This window comes from Chenopodium quinoa, unplaced genomic scaffold, assembly GCF_001683475.1.
Source record: "Chenopodium quinoa cultivar QQ74 unplaced genomic scaffold, ASM168347v1, whole genome shotgun sequence".
Classification (NCBI taxonomy): Eukaryota; Viridiplantae; Streptophyta; class Magnoliopsida; order Caryophyllales; family Amaranthaceae; genus Chenopodium; species Chenopodium quinoa.
Window position 1 is genome coordinate 1,444,562 of NW_018745675.1, and position 20,203 is coordinate 1,464,764.

Genomic DNA, 20,203 nt, shown 5'->3' on the forward strand with positions numbered 1-20,203 from the left:
CCTGCAAGACCTCCGGCTATTGTGAAGATAGTATCTTCATCTGTGTCTGAGTGGTTTTCCGCCTGCTTCGGTTGCGGCCCTTTATTTTGTTTGGAAGTACTCTTTGACTTTGGAAAATATGATTTTAGAGCCCCTTCGTCAGCTAAGCGGTCAAGAAGCCGCCTGAGGCTAAAACAACCCTCATTGTCTTGACCAATTTCTTCGTGGAAATGGCAATACTTGCTCTTGTCCCGACTGCTGACGGGACTCTTCATTGCAGCCGGTTTTTCCAGGTTCAACCGGTCTTTTACCTCCTTCAGAATGGAGGCGCAATCCTTGGCGAATTCGTACTTGGGGACGTACAAATCCGACCTCTTTCTCTTTTGGGAGGGTTGTCCGGATGAGTCTGTCGCCCAGACCTTCTTTCTTTTCTTTTCCTCCTTTTTGGCCAGCTGGGCAGGCCGGCTCTCCCGCTTGTCAGACCGCTTGTACTCCGACGGTGTCTTGATGGCGCAGAGCTCCAGTGCCTGGATGTACGCTTCTGCTTTCATCAATGCCTCATGGAGGGTGGAAACCCTCTTCCTGACTAAGTCGAATTTAAATGCCGACCCGTCTTTCAGTCCTTTGAAAAAGTCTGTGTAGGCGACTTTATCAGAAAGGCCATGGATTTGGATCCTCATCAGGTGAAACCGCCTGACATAGGAACTAAGTCCCTCTTTTTCTCCCTGCTGTATTGCCCCTAGGTCGAGGCTTGTCTTTTTGGCAGGGATATTCATCGAGAAGTTGGACGTAAACCAGTACGCCAACGTCCTGAAGTTATTAATGCACCCGGAAAGTAAGTTACCAAACCAACGTTGAGCAATCCCTTTCAACGTGGTCGGGAAGCATCTACACCATGAGGCGTCGTCCAAACCCTGCAAATACATCAGGTTTGTATACGCCATCAAGTGATCTTCCGGGTTGGAGGTACCATCATAGGCACCTACCAATATGTTTTAAATTTTTGATGGCTGGGCCATCTCAGTAATTTCCCTGGAGAACGCCGTTGGCTGTTCCCCAAGTATTTGCAGACGGAGCTGCCAGTCCATGGGCTGGACGGATGGTGGCTGACCTCCAAAGAGAGCCGTCTGCTGATAAGGTGTTCCAAAAGGCATGTATGGATGTAATGTCGGCTGAATGATATGGGGACCGGATCGCGCGAAAAACTCTTCGTGCGTCCGACTCCCCTTGCCGGTTTGTGAATGCCTCCCTGAAGTTGTATGAAAGCTGTCATGGAACGTGGACGTTGATGCCGAGTCAGAGAAGTGAGTTCTTTTGTCTTCCAAGAGTACCCGGGCATCGGAGTAGAGTTTTTTTGTTCCATCTGGCTGTATATCCCGGATAGGTTTTTTGATCCCTTCCGTGGGAACCCGAAGTCTTGAAAGGTCAAAGGGCCTGATTGGCACCGTTGGTTTTGGGTGAGGGGTAGAAGCTCTTCCCTTTACCGACTTGATTGTCTTTCTTCCATGATACCTTTCTTCCGCTTGGCCCTTACGAGGACCAGCTGACTTATCAAGGAAACCCTTGATTTCCCCCTTGAAATCCTTCATCATATTCAAGAGTTCGTCTCTGGAGACTAGAGAGTCTCCTGCGGTAGAAGTTAACCCAAGCGGCCCCCTAGTTGGCTTGCTAGGAGCCGCCTGGTTCTCTTCCCGTTCCCTCTTATCTTTGGAACGGGTGTTCTTGGTCCTTAAAGAACCATCCGCAGTAGTGTAGGCTTCCAACTCATAGTTATCGGCTGTATCTTGGTCCGAATGGACCTCAACCTCCCCAGTAGGTAGATTGCCTTTTCCAGGTAGTATAGGCTCAGATGTCATCTAGAAAGTACTCTTCCCACAGACGGCGCCAGATGTTTGGGGGTTTTTTATGTGTCCTTCGGGAGAGTTACAATTTCCTAGCAGACTTCCTTCTTACGCCTGTACCTGCACAAGTAACGGAGACTCCGGATGGGGGGTGGGAGTTCCGCCTCCGAAGATTAAGTTAGTATCTTTTCGAAGTGGAAATAAGAATAATAGGAACAATCAATGCTTCTCGATTGGAGATCGTTTGCAATAGGGTTTTGTGTTTTTGGGTGGTTGGAATTAAATTGCGATCCCCATAAATGGGGTTTACCCTCACTATTTATAGTTAGGGAGAACTGTACCTCAATTTAGGGTACAAAGGACACATGTTGCAAAGGGATTGGGCCCTTGATGACCGTTGTAAGATCAACACGTGGCAAGCCTTCATTGGGCCACGTGTCTAAGGGTATTTTTTTACCCTAAACACATCCCAACACCTTCTTGATATCATACACCATACTTCCTTCACAAACTTCGAATACTCGAGGCCAATCTCATAGTTGCCTTTGACCTCGACGTGAAAGGCTGATAGTTTTGAGGGTTTGGTCCCAAATCTATATTTTAATTCTTTGATTAGATTTATTGTTTGATTTAATCTTTTCTTGAAGTTACTAACGTGCGTATCGTTTTGATAGATTGAGGTACGAGGCATCAAAATGAGTAGATCTACTATCCTTATTCCTCGATTTTGATATAGAAATCATGTTTAAGATATAATATTAATTCCTAGTATCATGTTAGGATGTCTTTATGATTTCTAGTATCATGTTAGGATGTTCTAATATTTCTAATATCATGCTTCCTAGTATCATGTTTAGGTTAATGCTTTAATCTTTATTATTAGTGACGTGCTAGGGTTTGTTATTAATCCGTTAGTATCATGCCTAGGGTCTTGCTAATTATATTATTGATGATATTATGATGATATTTTGATTATGATGATGATTGTTGTGTCAATAATTATACATTTCTTGATTATTCATGATTTATTGCTATTACTTGATCACGCCCTTCTTGCAGATTTAAAGGGAATTTGTACTTGAAATCACGCCTAATAAGATAATTAATAATTTGATTTAGGCTTAATATGATTTTAATTCAAGTGATCGCCAATAATAGATTTATTTGTGCATTAATAATCAACCAACATAGATTAAACAGGTTTAGGGCTAACTTGTTGTGTGTATGTTGATCGAAAAGTGCACATAAATATCATAAGAATTAAGTAGTGGCCGATTTTAGGCGGGTTCAATCTCTTCTAGGTTGGATTCGTACCATCATCCCCGAATATACATTCATGGTTCCGGATCACTGTGGAGTTAGCGATCTTCGTGATCGTGAATGGGTGTAACCTTCACACCCGTGAACGGTTTACAAGTTTCTAAAACTTGTTGGCGACTCTTTTATCTCTAGCTTCCTTCCCTTTGGACGCCACCATGCTTAAAAGCATGATCACAGTGGGGCTCAAAGTTGATGTTTGAAATATTCCCTACAGGTGGCATTCTTGGATTATCTTCTGGGAACACATCCAAAAACTCATTCACCACTTCTATGTTCTCAGGCTTAGCTATCTCTTCGTGTTCCAAGTTCCTTACACTATAAAAATATATTGGATGTCCCTTCTTAATATACTTAGTCAACTTCATCATAGATATGATCCTTGGGAACTTTGTTTCACCATGCTTCCAATGTGTTACCAACTCACCCTCAGTTGTACTTTACTGCACTTTCTGCGATCGACAACGAATCTCTGCACTATACTTGCTTAACCAATCCATTCCCAAAATGACGTCGAAGTCACTTAACCCAAATTCAATGAGGTCAGACAAAAACACTTTTCCCTTGATCTCTAGTGGGACATTCTTAAAGGTTTTGGTACACTGTACTATCCCTCTCGTAGGAATAACTATAGGTACATCTATGACATCTACAGCTTTCAAACAGGGTGATAGCTTTGAAACAGGCTTTTGAAATGAAAAAAAAAGTTGCACCAGAATGAAACAAAACTTTAACAGGAATCACTAGTAGAAAAAATGAAATAGGCACCCCCCTTTAACTCGGTTCTTGAAAACCGGTGCCAAAAAAAATGGGCGGGATTGAAAAAATCAGTGTTGGCACCGGTTCCAACCAACGGTGCCAATCATTTAATTAGCACCGGTTCAAACCGGTGCCAATTAATTAAAAAAAAAACTGGGGTCCTGCGTGCTTTTCTTTCTTTCTTTCTTTCACCCCGTTTTTTCCGTCTTCTGTTTTCACTCTAGTTTTCGCCCTCTCTTCCACGCACCATCCCGAATTTCACCTTCTCCATTGAAGGGTTTACGAGATTTTTCACTCCATTGAAGCATCACCTCCTTCTCTCTCCATATCTCTGGCCTCCATTGAACTCGTTCTCTATATTCTCCATTGAAGTCAATTCTGAGCTTTCTCACCTCCATTGAAGCAGCTTCGAGGTAAGGTAATGTGGTCTTCTTAATCTACTGAATTCCTTCGCAATTTAGGGTTTGTCGTTGATTTGGTTTTCAATTTTGTAATTTTAGGGTTCTGGTTTTAATAATCTAGGGTTTGTCCTAACTGCCGCCACTCACCCTTCGCCGGCCATCCTCTGTTCCCCTCAGCCGTCCTTCGTGCATCGGCTACCGACCACTAGGTAATGGTTTTCCTTTTTGATTTCAGTTCTCTGTTCTTTCGGTAATTCTTACTTGTATTTGTTATTGAGAATCATTATTGGAAAAGTTAAGTTTTTAAATTTTTTGGCTTATTGAAACCTCTAATGTAAGGACAGAACATTATATTTAAATGAAGCTACTCTAGTGAAGGGATTGCCTCACTTTTCTGCAATTTATGGATGAATTTAAAGGTGTATATCCTATTCCATTTCCTTATACTTTGGAGTTTAACTCTTTGATGTGCTTGTTTTTATCCTTTTCTGCATTTTCACTTAAAGGAACCTAGTTTTACCAATTGTAAACCTATAACTGACGCATCAGAATCTGGTTAGTCATCCTTTCTTTCACAAGATCCTGTTAGAATCTTTTTGGGATCTGATCTTGTTATTCTTATGGAAATAGAATTCACCTGTAGATAATATAGTTGCACATGAAAGTTGATGGATTTGGATGGTGTTCTGTGAAGGATGGTGGTGAACTACTGGTGACAGGGAGTCAGAGCTTTTAGGACGCTTTCAGATGTATACTTAAGAGACTGAAACCATGTCTCCTGCTATGCTGCATTTATATAAATTTTTTCCTTCCAAATTATCATTGATTGTTGCCATATGATTTTTGTACTCATTATTTACAATTTTCTTAGAACTTGACAATAATAGTCCTAGTGAAGGAGCTTCACTTTTTCTGGGAAGCAAATGACTAGAGTTTAGTGAAGAAAGCATTAATTTTCTGAATAAAGTAACTTTTAGCAAGTCCATTAAGAAAAAAGCTGAGTGTACATATATACATATTCTTCGTCTTTCCTTTCCATCAGTTTTTGACTTTTTGTCATTAATTTATTCTGTCTGGTATAGCTTGCTTTCTATCTATGCATCTTGACATTATTCGGATTTATTAAGTATCTGAGGGATGCAAAATGCACTTTGGGATTAGGAGAAAAAAAAGGGCACTACTCGTATTCAGGCTGAATATTATGTACTGAAGATAAAAATCTGGATGTTCTGCTCAGTTCTCTATCTTTCTGTTTCAATTGTCAAATGCTTTTATTAGTTGCAAATCAACACATATATTATTAATTGCATTTATTAGTTGCAAATCAACACATATATTATCGATTTACAATGAAGCTTTTTTATGTGAGAAGAGCTTGAAATTTGATTGTTACTTTGCGTATGGACTCTGATTGATAGGTAAAAGTGTGGTGTACAAATCAGGAAGCTAGTGTGCTTAATATTGACATGAAGGCAAATATATGTTGTGTCAAGTACAATCCAGGATCCAGCTATCATATTGCGGTAAGCATTGTTCAAGCACTTCCCCTCAATCATTCTTTAATGTATTATCCTTCTTTCTTTCCTTATAGTCTATATAGTACTTTATTCTTGGGTGCATTTAGAAGCATTGTTCAAGCACTTCCCCTCAATCATTCTTTAATATATTATCCTTCTTTCTTTCCTTATAGTCTATATAGTACTTTATTCTTGGGTGCATTTAGAAGCATTGTTCAAGCACTTCCCCTCAATCATTCTTTAATATATTATCCTTCTTTCTTTCCTTATAGTCTATATAGTACTTTATTCTTGGGTGCATTTAGAATTTTTCAAGTCTTGAGGACAGTGCTTAGTGAATAGTGAAGCCATGAGTTGATATGAGTGGATGACAAGTACATTTTCGTTTCTTCTGCATCAGCATCTAGCTGATATAACTTGGCTTCCTTTTGTGTGAAAATTTTGCTTGAAATTAATTAATGTTTTTGTTATGCTGGACATTGTACCCTTGTACGATTTCTTAGACTGTTAAAATTATCTCTGTTATGCAGGTTGGGTCTGCTGACCATCATATTCATTACTATGATCTGAGGAATATAAGCCAGCCCCTTCATGTGTTTGGTGGGCATAAGAAAGCGGTTTCATATGTCAAATTCTTATCAAATAATGAGCTTGCTTCGGCTTCAACGGACAGCACATTGAGGCTGAGGCGAGCTTGTTAATCTAGTATATCACTTAAGCTAACTAAACTCTGAAACTTATCCTACTTATGTGTGACTATCAATTCCAACAGTGTCTAATGTGCAGCTGTCCAAGAGCTCTAGTTGCTATCAAATCCTCTTTCGTGGGAAATGTGTTTTCTAGCCTCTTGTATATTGATTCTGATGACAGGTGCAATTGCTCCTTTTTTGTTAACAAAGCTCACTTTGGTTCTTTGAAAACATTAAGAAACATTTTATTCAAGAAAATTCATTTGATCTTTTAGAAATTGTCTATTGGTTTTATAAACAGATTTCTCTGTGCTGTTATATAGCTCATATAGCCATTTATTTTCAATGTTTCTCCACATTCGAGTTCAAGGCATACGTAATAAGACAGCTATAGTATAAGACAGCTACGAAAACAATTTGCTGAATATAGTTTATTTTCAATATTTCTCCTCATGGATACTTATATCGAGCTTCACCTATATCGAATGGATACTTTTCTGTTCTGATTCTGTCTTAAAAATTGAAACTTTGATGAAACTTGTGTTGATAATCTATTATTTTGGTTAGGGACTTAGGGTCACAACAATTACCAGTTTTTATTCTAAAATTTGATTATTTTGCTCATGATTATTAATTTCCACTCATGTTTTGATACTTTTGTCTTGTGATTTTGTCATTTCAGTTCAATATAGCTGGAAATTTAAGAGTAAAATATCGTTTAAGCTATGGTTACAGCAAGTTCATCTTCCATTTGTGCAATAAATTTGTTCTTTAGAGTGAAGGGTCAACAATTACTTCACCCAAGATGTCAAGATGCTACTTTTACCATGCTGAATTTGCCCTGCTTAGGAAGAAGTATCAAAGGTATTAGAGTAGATAGAAATTATATTTTGGTTCTAAAATGCTGATCAACTTTTTGCCTTTGGCCCACTACCTCTGGCAGGAAAAATTATCCTACTTGTATTTCTATAGATCACTTGGAACATTTTTGTGTTGATGAAGAAAAAAATCGTTGAAATATAGTATCTTCTGCAAAGAACTAAATATCTACCTTTTCACAAATCAGCTGAGCAGCATCAACAATATCACTCATGCTACCAATACCACCACCAATGGATACTCCCTGTTGTCTTTCTCATCCTGCTTCGTCGGAATCCAATTTGCATCTTTAAGGGCCTCATCTGCAGCACATAGTGCATATCCTATAAACCTTGAAATTAACCTATGCTCCTGGTTATACAAATAACCAGACCATTGTTCTGTTAATATATGTTCATCAATTGCTCAATAAGGCCAATACCAATACAGCAAAAAATTTCAAACTTAAAGTTTTGAGTACATCACAGACTCAACGGAAACTGCATTAGTAACACACGCACAAATAACTTATTCATTAGAAAATTTACAATTGTAACTTCTGATCAAAATCGAATACGGCCATTTATATTAAAAAATACATATACAGTAAAAAGAGTGACATGTAATTGCCATGCTGAATTTGTGCTGTTAACGTCTGTTTCTATTTTCTCTTGTGGTACTTGTAGTTGTAGTTCTTGTGGATGCCTCCTGAACATGTTCTATTGGAAGAGAATGTTAAGGCTAACAAGTATGCATACTACTGCATTGATGCTTTTAAGGTAAGCTTGCTTCTTCTTTCTCCTCACCACTATTAGTTTTGGTTTCTGACCTCATTCCTATTTCTCAAGGTAAGTCCTAACAATAAGCTGATTACATATGCGGTGAACAGTGTGAAGTATGATTTCAGGTACCAAAATTTTGCTATAAAATCAGGCTGCCTAGCTATCTAGATACTAATTTGGCTCTGTGCTAAAGCTTTTATATTTCCCCATTTCTATCACATCTACCTAGAATTCCTTGAACCGGTGCCTTTTTACCTTTTTCGTCTAGTGAAAGTACAGGACGAGCATAGTCGATGTGCAAGACCCAAGTACCAACTGAGTGTACCCGTTTTGTCTATTGTGTTTTGCTGCAGGCTGTGTTCTACTGTGATGCTGAGCTAGTCAGTGTGCTGGGGTTGTTTGACTGTTCCTGTGCCTGCTCAGAGCTTCTGTTTTTTCTGTCCCTGCTGGTTTGCTATGGTCTGTCTTATAAATTGAAACTATCTTATAATATTTCTTACTATTGTTCATCTGGCTTTAGGTTAGAGAATCGTCTCTCAAAGCATAATATGTTTCTGCATCATATGCGAGTTGAGCATAAGGATCTAGTGCCACCCATGATCATTTCTGGAAATTAGTTTACAATGATCAGTCAACACCAAGTAGCTGCAAGGGAATACTTGGAAGTGCATAAACAAATGCCAAATTCCCCACTGACCAATCTCTGTGTCGGTATGTTTTATGTAATTTTATCCGAATCTGATTAATATGAGTGTGCTGGTGTTGATTCTCCATTTAACTGATGCATCTTACTTTGCAGGGGCTGCCTTAATCAATTTAGCCCTTGGACATAGACTTCAAAACAAGCATCAGTGTGTTGCACAAGGCTTAGCTTTCCTTTACAACAATCTGCGACTTTGTGAAAATAGCCAGGTAAGTTGGTGTTGTTAAATAAGAAAACTTGTTCAGGGATGAAGTTTGAAAAGTTGACAAGTCTATTACATTAAGAAATATTATCTGATTGCCTAATATTAATGTTTTTTCTAAGTTTGTAATACCAATTTAATAAATAAGTCTTTTACTTTGTGTGCATAATCTTAAAGTCACTCATATGAGACTATAGTACTAATCCAAGTCATTTCAGGAAGCCTTGTATAATATAGCTCGTGCATTCCACCACGCAGGACTTCTCACATTTCAGGAAGTCTTTTTGGGCTGCTGTTATATGTTTTGTTCTCCGTAGTTTTGGCTTTGTGTTAGGTGTTGTCCCGGTCCCAGTTTTAAGTGTAATGCAAGAAAGGTCAATTAGAGATAAGTCTGGATTATTTAACTTTTTTTGGACGAAAATTGTAATATTAAAGGCTTTATAGCCTTTTTTAATGAAAATATGTAAGTTTATATATATGTTAATGTTTCTATATCAATTTAAGTGGAAAAAAATGCAAAAAAAAAAAATATATTTTTATTTTTTGGGGTATTTCTGGCACCGGTTTGTACAAGAACCGGTGCCAAAAGTTTTTTTTAAATTTTTTTTGAGACTATTGGCACCGGTTTTAGGCAAGAACCGGTGCCTAAAGTGGAGTTTTTAGCACCAGTTCTTCCTAAAACCGGTGCCAATAGTGTTGATGATAAAAAAAAAATTTGCGCGTGGCCTTTGGTACCGGTTTTGAACCGGTGCCAAATTTTTGAGGATTTGGCATCCCTCAAATCCCTAACGGTTCAAAACCGGTGCCTTAGGGGGGGTTTGAACCGGTGCCAAATTACCTTTTTCGTCTAGTGAATAGTGTTAATAGAAAAAGTACCAGTAATAACATCCTTCGTAGTATCGGCTTCATGCCTACTGATCACATACAGTTTTCCTAGAGCTCCACTCTTCACCTGATTATTCCCATTATTGTTGCCCTTCACCCCATTTTCTTATGCCCCTTTGTGTTCCTGCATAGTTGTTATTTCCCTCAAAGTTCCTTTGAACCCTCCCTTGATTATTGCCCTGCTTGTTTCGATTAGAATCTTTGGAGAAGCACTCATACTCCCTATGTTCCAACTTGTTGCAAGCGCGACCAGTAACCAAGTTACCCTCATAGTCTTTACTAGGGTGATTATTTCTGCATCTCTTACAGAAATAACACCTTTCATCCTTATTATTTTCCTGGTTAGAGTTCTTAGGTCCTCTATTGAAATTTCGTCTACCCTGACGATTGTTGTTGTGGAAGTTATTGTTGTTGTTGAAGTTGTTGTTGTTGTGGTGGTATTTCTGCTTCTTAAAATTGTTTGGGTTACCTTGAGGGTTTCCAGAGTTCTGTCCCATCTCTTTTCTCATTTCTTTTCCTTCCACTTCAGCTAACTCTTTCTTTTTCTTCAACTCTAAAGCATAAAGGTGTGCAGACCTTCCATAAACTTTATCCAAGGTTTCGAACACTTACCCACATAGCTTTAGCTGCAAATCAGTGGTCAATCCGCTCTCAAACTTCCTAGCTTTTGCCTTTTCTGTAGCAACAGACTCTTTGGCAAACCTTGACAGCTCAATAAACTTGGTATAATACTTAGCCTCATTTTTTTGCCACCAAAGGTCAACTTCAACCCTGAGGTAATAGGTAGCACAACCTACTTTCAAATTTTCAGGGCATCCTACTGCCCCAAACAGTTTCTCAAATTACCTTAACCAGTTTTCTAACACTCAACCTCACTCTGCTCATTCCCTTCATTATTGTTCCCACTTCCTCCTGCCATCTTTCTTCTCCTAAATTAAAACAAGGGGTCTTTATTAATTATGGTCATGGTTAGCTCTCAAGTTAGACACCCATCTAACTAATTTATACCTTTTATACACACACATTTAATTTAAGCTAACAAATTGAGGTTGCAAAATTCTAACTCCCAAATTTCGCAGCTTGATCAACCAAATATTGATTTCTAACCAAGCTATACATTTAATAAAGCATCATAATAATAAATAAAAATAATTCCCATGGTTCCCAAGAGTTTAGAAATGAATTATTGGAAAATTTGAGTAAAAAATGGCTCATTGGAGTAGTGATATGAAATGAATGATTTGGAAATGAAATGAATTATTTGGCAAGGAAATGAATAAAAAATTATTGTTAAGAAATAAAATGACTGGAAAAATGAAATGAAAGGAGTTTGAATAACCTACGCAACTCAATGGGTTTATTGATTCCCTGTGGCCATGCCACTTATTACTTTACTGTAAAGGAAATAATTAAACTACGGAAATGAAACTAAGAATCCTAAGAGAAATAAAACTACAAAAATCTAGTCCTTTCGAACATTGTCCTTCTTATCCTTTGATTGTTTGTAGCTTCCAAGATCGAATTCAGGATCATCTTCCTCCTCCATTGGTTCAAGTGTCTTTGGATTTTGCTCTACATGAATAAACTTTTCATCTTCCTCATCGTCAGATGAAATGTCAATAACGATTGGAGTTGGGGTGGGTTTGGATTTGGAGTCTCCATAATGGAACCATCAACAGTATGGTTACTCTCATCCATTAGCTATCCTTCCTCTTGCCCTCCATTTGCTCCTGCTTGATTACCTTGCGGTGGGGAAGAATATCCTGATTGATTAATAGTGGAAGGGGAATCATTCCTTGCTAGGTTATTATAGTAGTAATTTGGATATGGAATGTGTAAACGCTCACAGTGACACTTCTCTACTCGAATGAGATAAGAAATCAAGTATCTGTAATCAGGGTACCACTGTCCATAATAATCTTTGTATTTGGAGTAATTTGGAATGTCCCCAAGTAAGTAGAAATTAGCAAATTTTGCTTTGACAGCAAGATATGGGGGTTCGTCTAGAAGACAGTGAACTATTATAGCTGAAACACGATCAGGAAGGTCATAATTCTTGTCTCCTAGGACATCGCTCATGTGTGAGCAATAGAAACGAATTTTCTTGACATAGTCAAAGGGATGTTCAAAATCTTTCTTAATTAGAGTACCAATTTGTGAGTGTTTGCTAGGAAAGATCGACATCCTGTAAAGGAAAAGACTTAGAAAAGAATTCCCTTCCCAACAAAATAAAATAATACAGTTCCAACATGAATTTAAGATCAATGTTCAATCAAACAATCTTACTTATTCTAATCACATAATTACATTCTTCCACATCAATTAATTCATATGATCAAACATCACAACCTAAATATTAATGCATACAAGAACATGAATAATTCTAACTTATATGCCCCAAATTATTTCCTACCCAAGCTCATAAACAAACTTTTAAAGCTCTTAACACATAATTCTTACCTTAATCCTTCGTTTTTCTGCAAAATGAACAAACTAAAAATATTTTTGACTCTTTTTTTTTTTAAAAAAAAAATTCGAAAAAAAATTCCAAAAAGGCCGAAATTTTTAGCCAAATTATTAAAAAAAAAATATTAAATTTCGGATACCCCTCGGCCAAATTATTAAAAAAAATATTTAAATTTCGGATACCCCTCTTAAAAAAAATATATTTCCGGACCTCCCTAAAAATAATTCAGACTTCCAATTTTTTTAAAAAAATTTCGGACCTATTACAAAAGTAATAAAATATTATTGGTCCTCAAGAAAAATTAAATCATGTAGAATAAATAAAATAACTTAGTTTGTAAAATAACTCATTAATTTAAACACTCGGCCAAGTTTAATACAAAATGTTTTAAAACACGTTTTTAGCTTTAGTGGTAATAAAATTCTCAACAAAAACTCCCAGACACCACTTTGTTGGCCCTTATCAAAGACACACATCAGAAGATGCACTTTAAAAACCATTCAAAACAAGTCAACTTAAAAAGTCAAATCAACGAAAGTAAAGTCAAACAAAGTCAACTTACAACTTGGACCCATTGTAGGCCCTTTTAAAACCCAAAACGAATATTAAAACCTTTGTGTTAGTCTCACAAGCAAATATATAATAATCAAAGCAAATAAAATACATCATATTCTTGTGTTAGTCTCACAAGCAAATAAACAAGATTCGATTTTCACTCATGCCCATTATGAATATGCTTCATCATCTGAAAAGCTTCTCTTTACTTTGTCCCCACTACTCACCATTAGAAATGGGTCATCGTAGGGCCAAGATAAAGATAAGGCCAAACAAACATACAAACATATAATCAGCAATTCTGAGTACATAAGTGTAAACAGTACACACTAACATGCTTTCATCCTATCAACACACAACTTACCTTGTTGCACCTATTACAAGCATACAACATATAACACAACCAACCAATAAATAATGATTTTCTTATTTAATTTGATTACGCATCGAACGGGTTTTCCCACTAAATCCCTGTCCCAAATAAATTGAGGTAAACTACACCGGGAGCTAACCGGGTAGGCAAATGTCACATGAAAGTGACAAACGTCCTGCGCATAAAACAATAAAAGGAAAATATAGCGTCTTGTACTCCCATTAGAATTTATGATCAAATATTAAGTCACATAGCTCCCCCCATATGTTCATACTCAAGGTATATACGTTCCAAGAGTTTTGGTGCGCAATCTCTTTCACTTTAAGTTATTTTACATATTTATAAACGTGGTGATGACTCTCGATCCACAACACAATCAATCATCAAAATTCCTTCAAGCAATCAAACATACCAATTTAATTCTTGAATAATTAGTGACCAAATAAATTTAATGTTGAACCCTTTATAATCTACCTTAGCGTTGAATACCACCTTAAGCGCATAAAGCACCACAAATCCTATCCCTCGGTGTTTAGAACACCTTAAGTGCACTTAGGCACCCCAATATATTTTAATCCTGTGTACTAAGACACTTAGTAGCTCAACTCCCATGCTTAAAGCGTCAATAAAAACTATATGAACCATGCATAATAAAATTCTCTTTTTATATTCCAAGCCAAATTAAGCTTTTATTAGTTAATTAAACATGCTCTCAATCATGCCAATAATAAAAGTGTGGTTCATAATCAACATGCCAACATAATTAATTCCAATTATCAATACACCGCAAATAACTCATACTTCACAAATCAATCAACATACAAGTCCAATTAATATCTATCATGATATTATCTTGTAATTAATTAAACAAAGCCTAACTTGCTTCTACACACTTAAGTAATTACCGAGTACGCGAACGTACCTCGAATATGATCTCAAAATCGCCACGTCTACACAAAATCAGACACTTGGAAGTCTCCTACAACCCAAAATTACAAAGAGACATTAATACCTATACATAATAAATTTTTAGCAATATATACACTCTTTAAATCACTTTTAAACCTTTTAAAACATGTTGAAAATTCATTTAAACCACCTACTTTTATTCCAAATTAATAGGTAATTAATAATCCTATTCATGAAACATAATTCTAGCCTTTATGTAAAAATTCCAGCATTATAAAACCTATAAACTTGCTGTAATTTTGTTTAAAAACATTACTTTCAATAGTTTTAATCAACTATAATCAAATTCCATCAATAAACATTAATTTAGAAACTTAGGGCATTCAATTTAGGGCTTTTTAATTCAAAAACTAAATCTGACATATTAATTATAGTTAAAACATCATGAAATCATCATACATACCCAAAATCAATAATTAATCAAGGTTGGATTAATTTAAAACAAAAGAGAGAGAAAGAGAGATTATTTTTTTAACACAACCGCACGCACGAGAGGGGGTTGCTGTCGGCGGCAGCTGGCCGGTGGGAAAGTGGTGGTGGTGACGGCCGACCACCTTGGTTTGTGCGTGTGAGTGTTGTGAGGGACAGGGAAAAAATTAAGGAGAGAAAGAAAATAAGAGGAGAGAGAAAGAGAGTTTACTTTTGGGTATTCTCCATCTTACGCAAGGTCTAATTTGCTCATAAGATGGGTATTTACACCCTCTCTCAAAACCCTCCTAACTTAAATTCCTTTTCTACCCTTAATGATCCCTTCTCCTATTCAAAGTAGTCATTGACTTTATTTAAAATTCCATTGACCTTAAAACTTCCTTTTATTAAATAATTATGCTCCAAAGTTTACAAATGATAAAATAAAATATTTCCAAAATAATTAAATAAATTAAAATGGACTTTTAATTAAAATAAACCTTTTTAAATTATTAAAATACCATCAATAATTTATTTCGAATTATTTAAATACTTCATAAAATAATGTTTTAAATTAAAATACGTATGAAAATATGGGGTATTACATTGTCGGTTTCAATTTAATTAGAGTTGCTGCTGTATTATGGCATGACTTCAAGCAGATGAAGGTAATTTTGATCTCATTGATAATGGCCTTGAAATCAATTGCAGTCTCTTTATTAGTGACACCGCAAGGCCATATTGTGTATGAACATAGGCTACTGGATGTTTTATAGCAATTCCAATTGACATACAAAAATCATTGAATGTTTGGGATGTAAACTCCCCAGCATTGTCAAGCCTTACTCTTTAATAATTAGGACAAGTAGTTTTGCAACAACAGCATTTCTACTTGACAAGAGACTTACATGTGACCATCATATTGAAGCATCAATCAATACCATAAAATATCAAAATGGTCTACACGCTAATTGGCCCACAAATATATATGTACCTAAATTCTTTCTAAAAAATGTTGGAGATTTAGTAGCAATTTTGTTCATGGATGGCTTTGTCAATTCATTTGATCGAGGGATTTTGACATTGCTAATTGAATGTACTACTGAATTTGCGATAATGTTGTGCGTCATTTCATAAAGTAAGAAAATTCTTATTTTCTAACTTATAGTTAGATATCAAATTTATTTCAATTGCCTGGTTGTATATCTCTACGATATAACCCAGAAGAATACGTTGACAATATCTCATATATATGTTTCTTGCCATGTTTATCTGCTATGAGACATAAATATTTTTTGATCCGTTGTTCATTAATTCTACATGAAAACCATTTTTACACACATCTTTAAAACTTATAAGATTTCATCGAGATTTACCATGAATATAGAGCATCATTAATAATTAATTTTGTTCCATTTGGAGCATTATAAAAGCTTTTCTAGATCCTTCTATTAGATTGGTTGGTCCAGATATGGCGTTGAAATTTTCTTGAAACATTTTCAATTTTGAAAAATATTTTTTGTCCTTCATAATAGTGTGTGTGCTCTAATAAGAATTGATATATGCAACCAACTTCAAGCAAATCCATATCTTCATAAAATGAGTATGAGATTAGTTTAGAATAATTTAAATGAACATATTTTATCCCGTTAAAATAATGAGCATACTTTATAAATAATAGAAATTAAAAGTGCACAACTAGAATGAAAGATACAAAAAATAAGTACATAAAGGAAAAATAAGGAAAAATTGATATTAATAATCCCAACTTTACTCCATTTTTTTTAATAATCCCATCTTTAGAGGTTGTTTACTTTCTTCAATCCCAAACCGGTCAACAAAATCAATGACCTATCATATCAGGTTACTTGACACGTGTCAAGTCCTGATTGGTTCAAAAAATTAAAAAAAATTAATATAAAATAAATTAAAAACAAAACCCAAAAACAGAAAACACCAGCCTCCTCCCCTTTGCCCACCATCCCACTTTAGCACAAGCCCGCCGCCCATTTCGCGCCGGCCTGCCGCCACTCCATCATCATCGCTGGCGTCGCCGATTTTTCCCCTCCCCGAAACTCCAAACACCTCCTGCTTAAACGAAGCAGCTTCATCTGCTGCCTCATCTGCTGCCTTTATTATCTGGTCGGCTAATTGAATTGACCTTTTTAAGATATGTTTAACCAAATCCTCCATTTTTATACCTCAAATTCTTCCCTTTTTAAACTGGGATTTCTATATTTTCAATAAAATTGAACTTGAATACAAGGTGTTTGATGTTTTGTTGCAATGAACCCAAAAATTAAAATATCAAAAATTGTGAAGTGGATTATAACTTACAATTTTCTGGTGATCTGGATAGACGTGGGGGACCCTTTAATCACTCCTGAATACAAAGGATTGGAATAAGAAATTCAAAATATTATTTTTCTATTGGGAATTAGTGGTTCATCTCTTATTTATTAAACCCAGAAAAATTGAAGTTCAAAGAAGACTGAGGAGAGAGAAAAGGGAGGGCAGTGGTGGGGTGGGTCGCATCACCGGCGCTGGGGGAGTAGGGAAATCGGCGCAGGGGGAGCGGGAATAGCGGTAGTCGACCAGCGTTAAGGTTTGGGTGGTCGGGATTGATTTGGGGTTTGGCTGGTGGTTTTTTTTCTTTATTTTGTTTTTTTTTTGTGTTTAAATTTTTTTAACCAATTACCTTACGACATGTGTCATTTAAATAATTTTTTTTAAAAAAATAAATCCTATTCAAAAGGTAACTAGTCACCCTGATTGAAGAAAGTAAACAACCCCCAAAGTTGGGATTATTCCAGAATAATCCAAAGTTGGGATTATTAAAAGAAAATAGAGCAAACTTAGGGATTATAAATATCAATTTTTTAAACACATAATACAAATCATAATAAGAGATGAATTATCTAAACATTGTTATTTTCTTCAAAGATAAAGTCACAACCAATTTACACAACTCAATTACATAAAATAATATACTACTTCTCTCTAATAAAACTCACTAAAAATCTTATATTATCTAAGCTCTTATTTTAGTAAAATTTTCTCAAATATAGCTTTGTTTTAAAGTTTTTAGCTTAGATATATAACAAAAAAAAAGAAAAAAAAATTATTCAAGTATTATTAGTTTGAATTACTATCTCTAGTTTAAATATTTAAGTATTGTTAATATCTCTAATCTATATATCAAAAATACAAAAATATTTTCTTTAGCTGAATTAGTATTATTATTGTTCTTTATCTTCTCGTATAAAAAAACACAAAATAGTTTAATTACTAGATAAAGCCCGTACGATGCACAGTTTGTTTTTATTTTTTCTAAAAAATTTTATTCGTTGTACGTAATATATCAATTTTTATTTTTTTTGTCCAAAAAAAAATATTTTTTCCTACCCAGCGTTATATATTTGGATAAAATTCCTAATCTCAAAAGATGACAATTTATATTTAATTAATTTAAACTTTAAAATCTCCTTCCCCAATTTTTCTTATGTGGAATTTAAATTATGTAATTCTAAAATTATTTACAAATATCTTATTTAATTGGCTATAACTATCATTTATAATCCTAAATGGCGCATTAAGAAAATTAAATCCTACGTGGCTCTCTAAAAACTTAGGAAAAACTCTCTCTCTCTCTCTCTCTCTCTCTCTCTCTCTCTATATATATATATATATATATATATATATATATATATATATATATATATTCCTAGAAGAAAACTTAGATTTAGAGGACAATCAACCCAAAGTTTCTTTCCCGTTTTTTACCTTTCACAATAGATTGACTAAAATACGGAAAAAAAAATAGCATTGAAATTTACTTTTATTGACCAATTAGAATTGCCACCTAGGATCTACAATTGCCTCAAAAAATCCAATATACACACATTATCGGACCTATTGAATAACAGCCAAGAAGATCTTATTAAAATAGAGCATTTTCTTATAGAAGACGTAAAACAAATATTTGGCACTCTAGAAAAGCATTTCGTAATTGATTAAAATAAATATGGAAAAAAATGACTTGAATAGGTGTATCTAGGGAAAATTCACTTCGAAGCGACTATTCCCTAGATACACACGTCGTGTTATTTCAGAATTGATTCAATTTAAAAAAGGCCTAAAGTTAGAGATTTATTAATAGGTAATGTTGCTCCAATACCCAACCAAAGGGCTACTACGGTACCAACCAAAAAGACAGTTGTAGCTACTTTGGCGCTGAAATGGATTTTGTAATTTATTAACATTTTCTAAAAAAGGAATGGTTAATAATCCCGCAGGTACTTAAACCATTAAAAGAACGCCTAATAACTAATTTGGCACTATACAAAGTATTTGAAATACAGGAAAAAAATACCATTCAGGTAATATTTCCAAAGGAGTTGCAAATGGATCCGCCGGCTCACCAATCATTGATGGTTCTAAAACTGCCAAGCCTACGTTACACGCAATAGTACCTAAAATTACTACAGGAAAAATATATAAAAGATCATTAGGCCATGCGGGCTCCCCGTAATAATTATGCCCCATGCCTTTCGCTAATTTAGCCCTTAATACAGGATCGTCCAAGTCAGGTTTTTTTGTTATTAGGATAGGTGAATTCTTTTCTTAGAGATTCGATTCATCCCTCGAAAGAACCAGACATGAGAATTTTTCATCATCCGGCTCGAGCAAGAATCAAAAGAACCAAATGGATCCAGAATATGGATCTTATCCATCTAAAAGGTTCCCTGTAAGAACCTATTTATTAAATCCTACTTTCCGAAGTTGTAATTTTACATGGAAAGAAATTTTTCTCTTACAAATAAATGCTCAACACCCAAGTAGGCTTACAAAGTTGATCATGCTCAAATGCTTTTTGGGTCGTCTCATACCTTGAAATTGGTGTTTATCTCCAAGTATTTTGAAAATTTTGACTTTCTATAAGATAGAAAATTATATATTTATATAACAAATAAAGGGTTTACTTATATATATATATATATAAGTGTTATTTTAAACTATTGTTCCTAGCCTTATACTAAAAAATCAATAAAAAAAGAATATAGTGTAATTCTTCAAGTATTATTTATATTTGTAAGAAATTAAGATTTAGTTTTAATTTTCAAGTATTAGCATAAACTTATTTTCTCTAATCAAAATCCAAAATAAGTTCATTAGCATTACCTTTAGTTATTTTAAAATATTTATTTCATTTAATATCTAAAAGTTAAAAATCACCTAGTTTTTTCTTGATCCACTTTAATTAATCTCATCCTTAATTTTAGTAAGAAAAATGTATTATCTAAAAAAACAACTACGTCTAGCTCAAGGTTTATTACCTTTCTTCCTTTCTCAATTCCCTTAATTATTATTATTATTATGCTAATTAAAATGTCTGTTTTCATGTGATGTACCAATAGGAATGCTAGAGATATTAGGTGGTAAAGCCCTCAATATTTCATTATTTCATATTAATTAGAAATCCTAGCCTATTGCTTAGA

The 20,203-nt window shown here is 35.1% G+C and overlaps 1 protein-coding gene and 1 long non-coding RNA gene across 11 annotated transcripts; one reads left to right on the top strand and one right to left on the bottom strand.

Moving 5' to 3' along the window:
• The first annotated feature begins 3,325 nt into the window (after positions 1-3,325).
• LOC110717255 lies at positions 3,326-9,494 on the top strand. 10 transcript variants are annotated; one of them, XR_002510712.1, is made up of 8 exons: positions 3,327-4,314; positions 4,397-4,506; positions 5,716-5,820; positions 6,345-8,140; positions 8,210-8,268; positions 8,497-8,854; positions 8,943-9,055; positions 9,267-9,494. It is a non-coding gene; the product is annotated as an uncharacterized LOC110717255 (long non-coding RNA). The 10 variants fall into 10 exon arrangements; XR_002510711.1 differs by having other exon boundaries at positions 3,326-4,314; positions 8,210-8,854; XR_002510710.1 differs by having other exon boundaries at positions 6,345-8,268.
• Positions 9,495-10,013: 519 nt separating this feature from the next.
• LOC110717292 (probable cyclin-dependent serine/threonine-protein kinase DDB_G0292550) lies at positions 10,014-10,852 on the bottom strand. Its single transcript, XM_021895945.1, has 3 exons — positions 10,798-10,852; positions 10,636-10,704; positions 10,014-10,519 (listed from the first exon to the last, which is right to left on the bottom strand). The coding sequence occupies exons 1-3, from the start codon at positions 10,850-10,852 to the stop codon at positions 10,014-10,016; spliced, it is 630 nt and encodes a 209-aa protein (XP_021751637.1).
• Positions 10,853-20,203: the final 9,351 nt, after the last annotated feature.

Bases quoted from the DNA above. Each gene is read 5' to 3' on its own strand.
- LOC110717292 (XM_021895945.1), bottom strand. From the start codon at position 10,852: ATGGCAGGAGGAAGTGGGAACAATAATGAAGGGAATGAGCAGAGTGAG. The intron at 10,705-10,797 runs GTTAGAAAACTG...CTATTACCTCAG, and splicing joins TGAGCAGAGTGAGGTTGAGT to GGTTGAAGTTGACCTTTGGT. The intron at 10,520-10,635 runs GTTTGCCAAAGA...CCTTGGATAAAG, and splicing joins AAGTTTATTGAGCTGTCAAG to TTTATGGAAGGTCTGCACAC.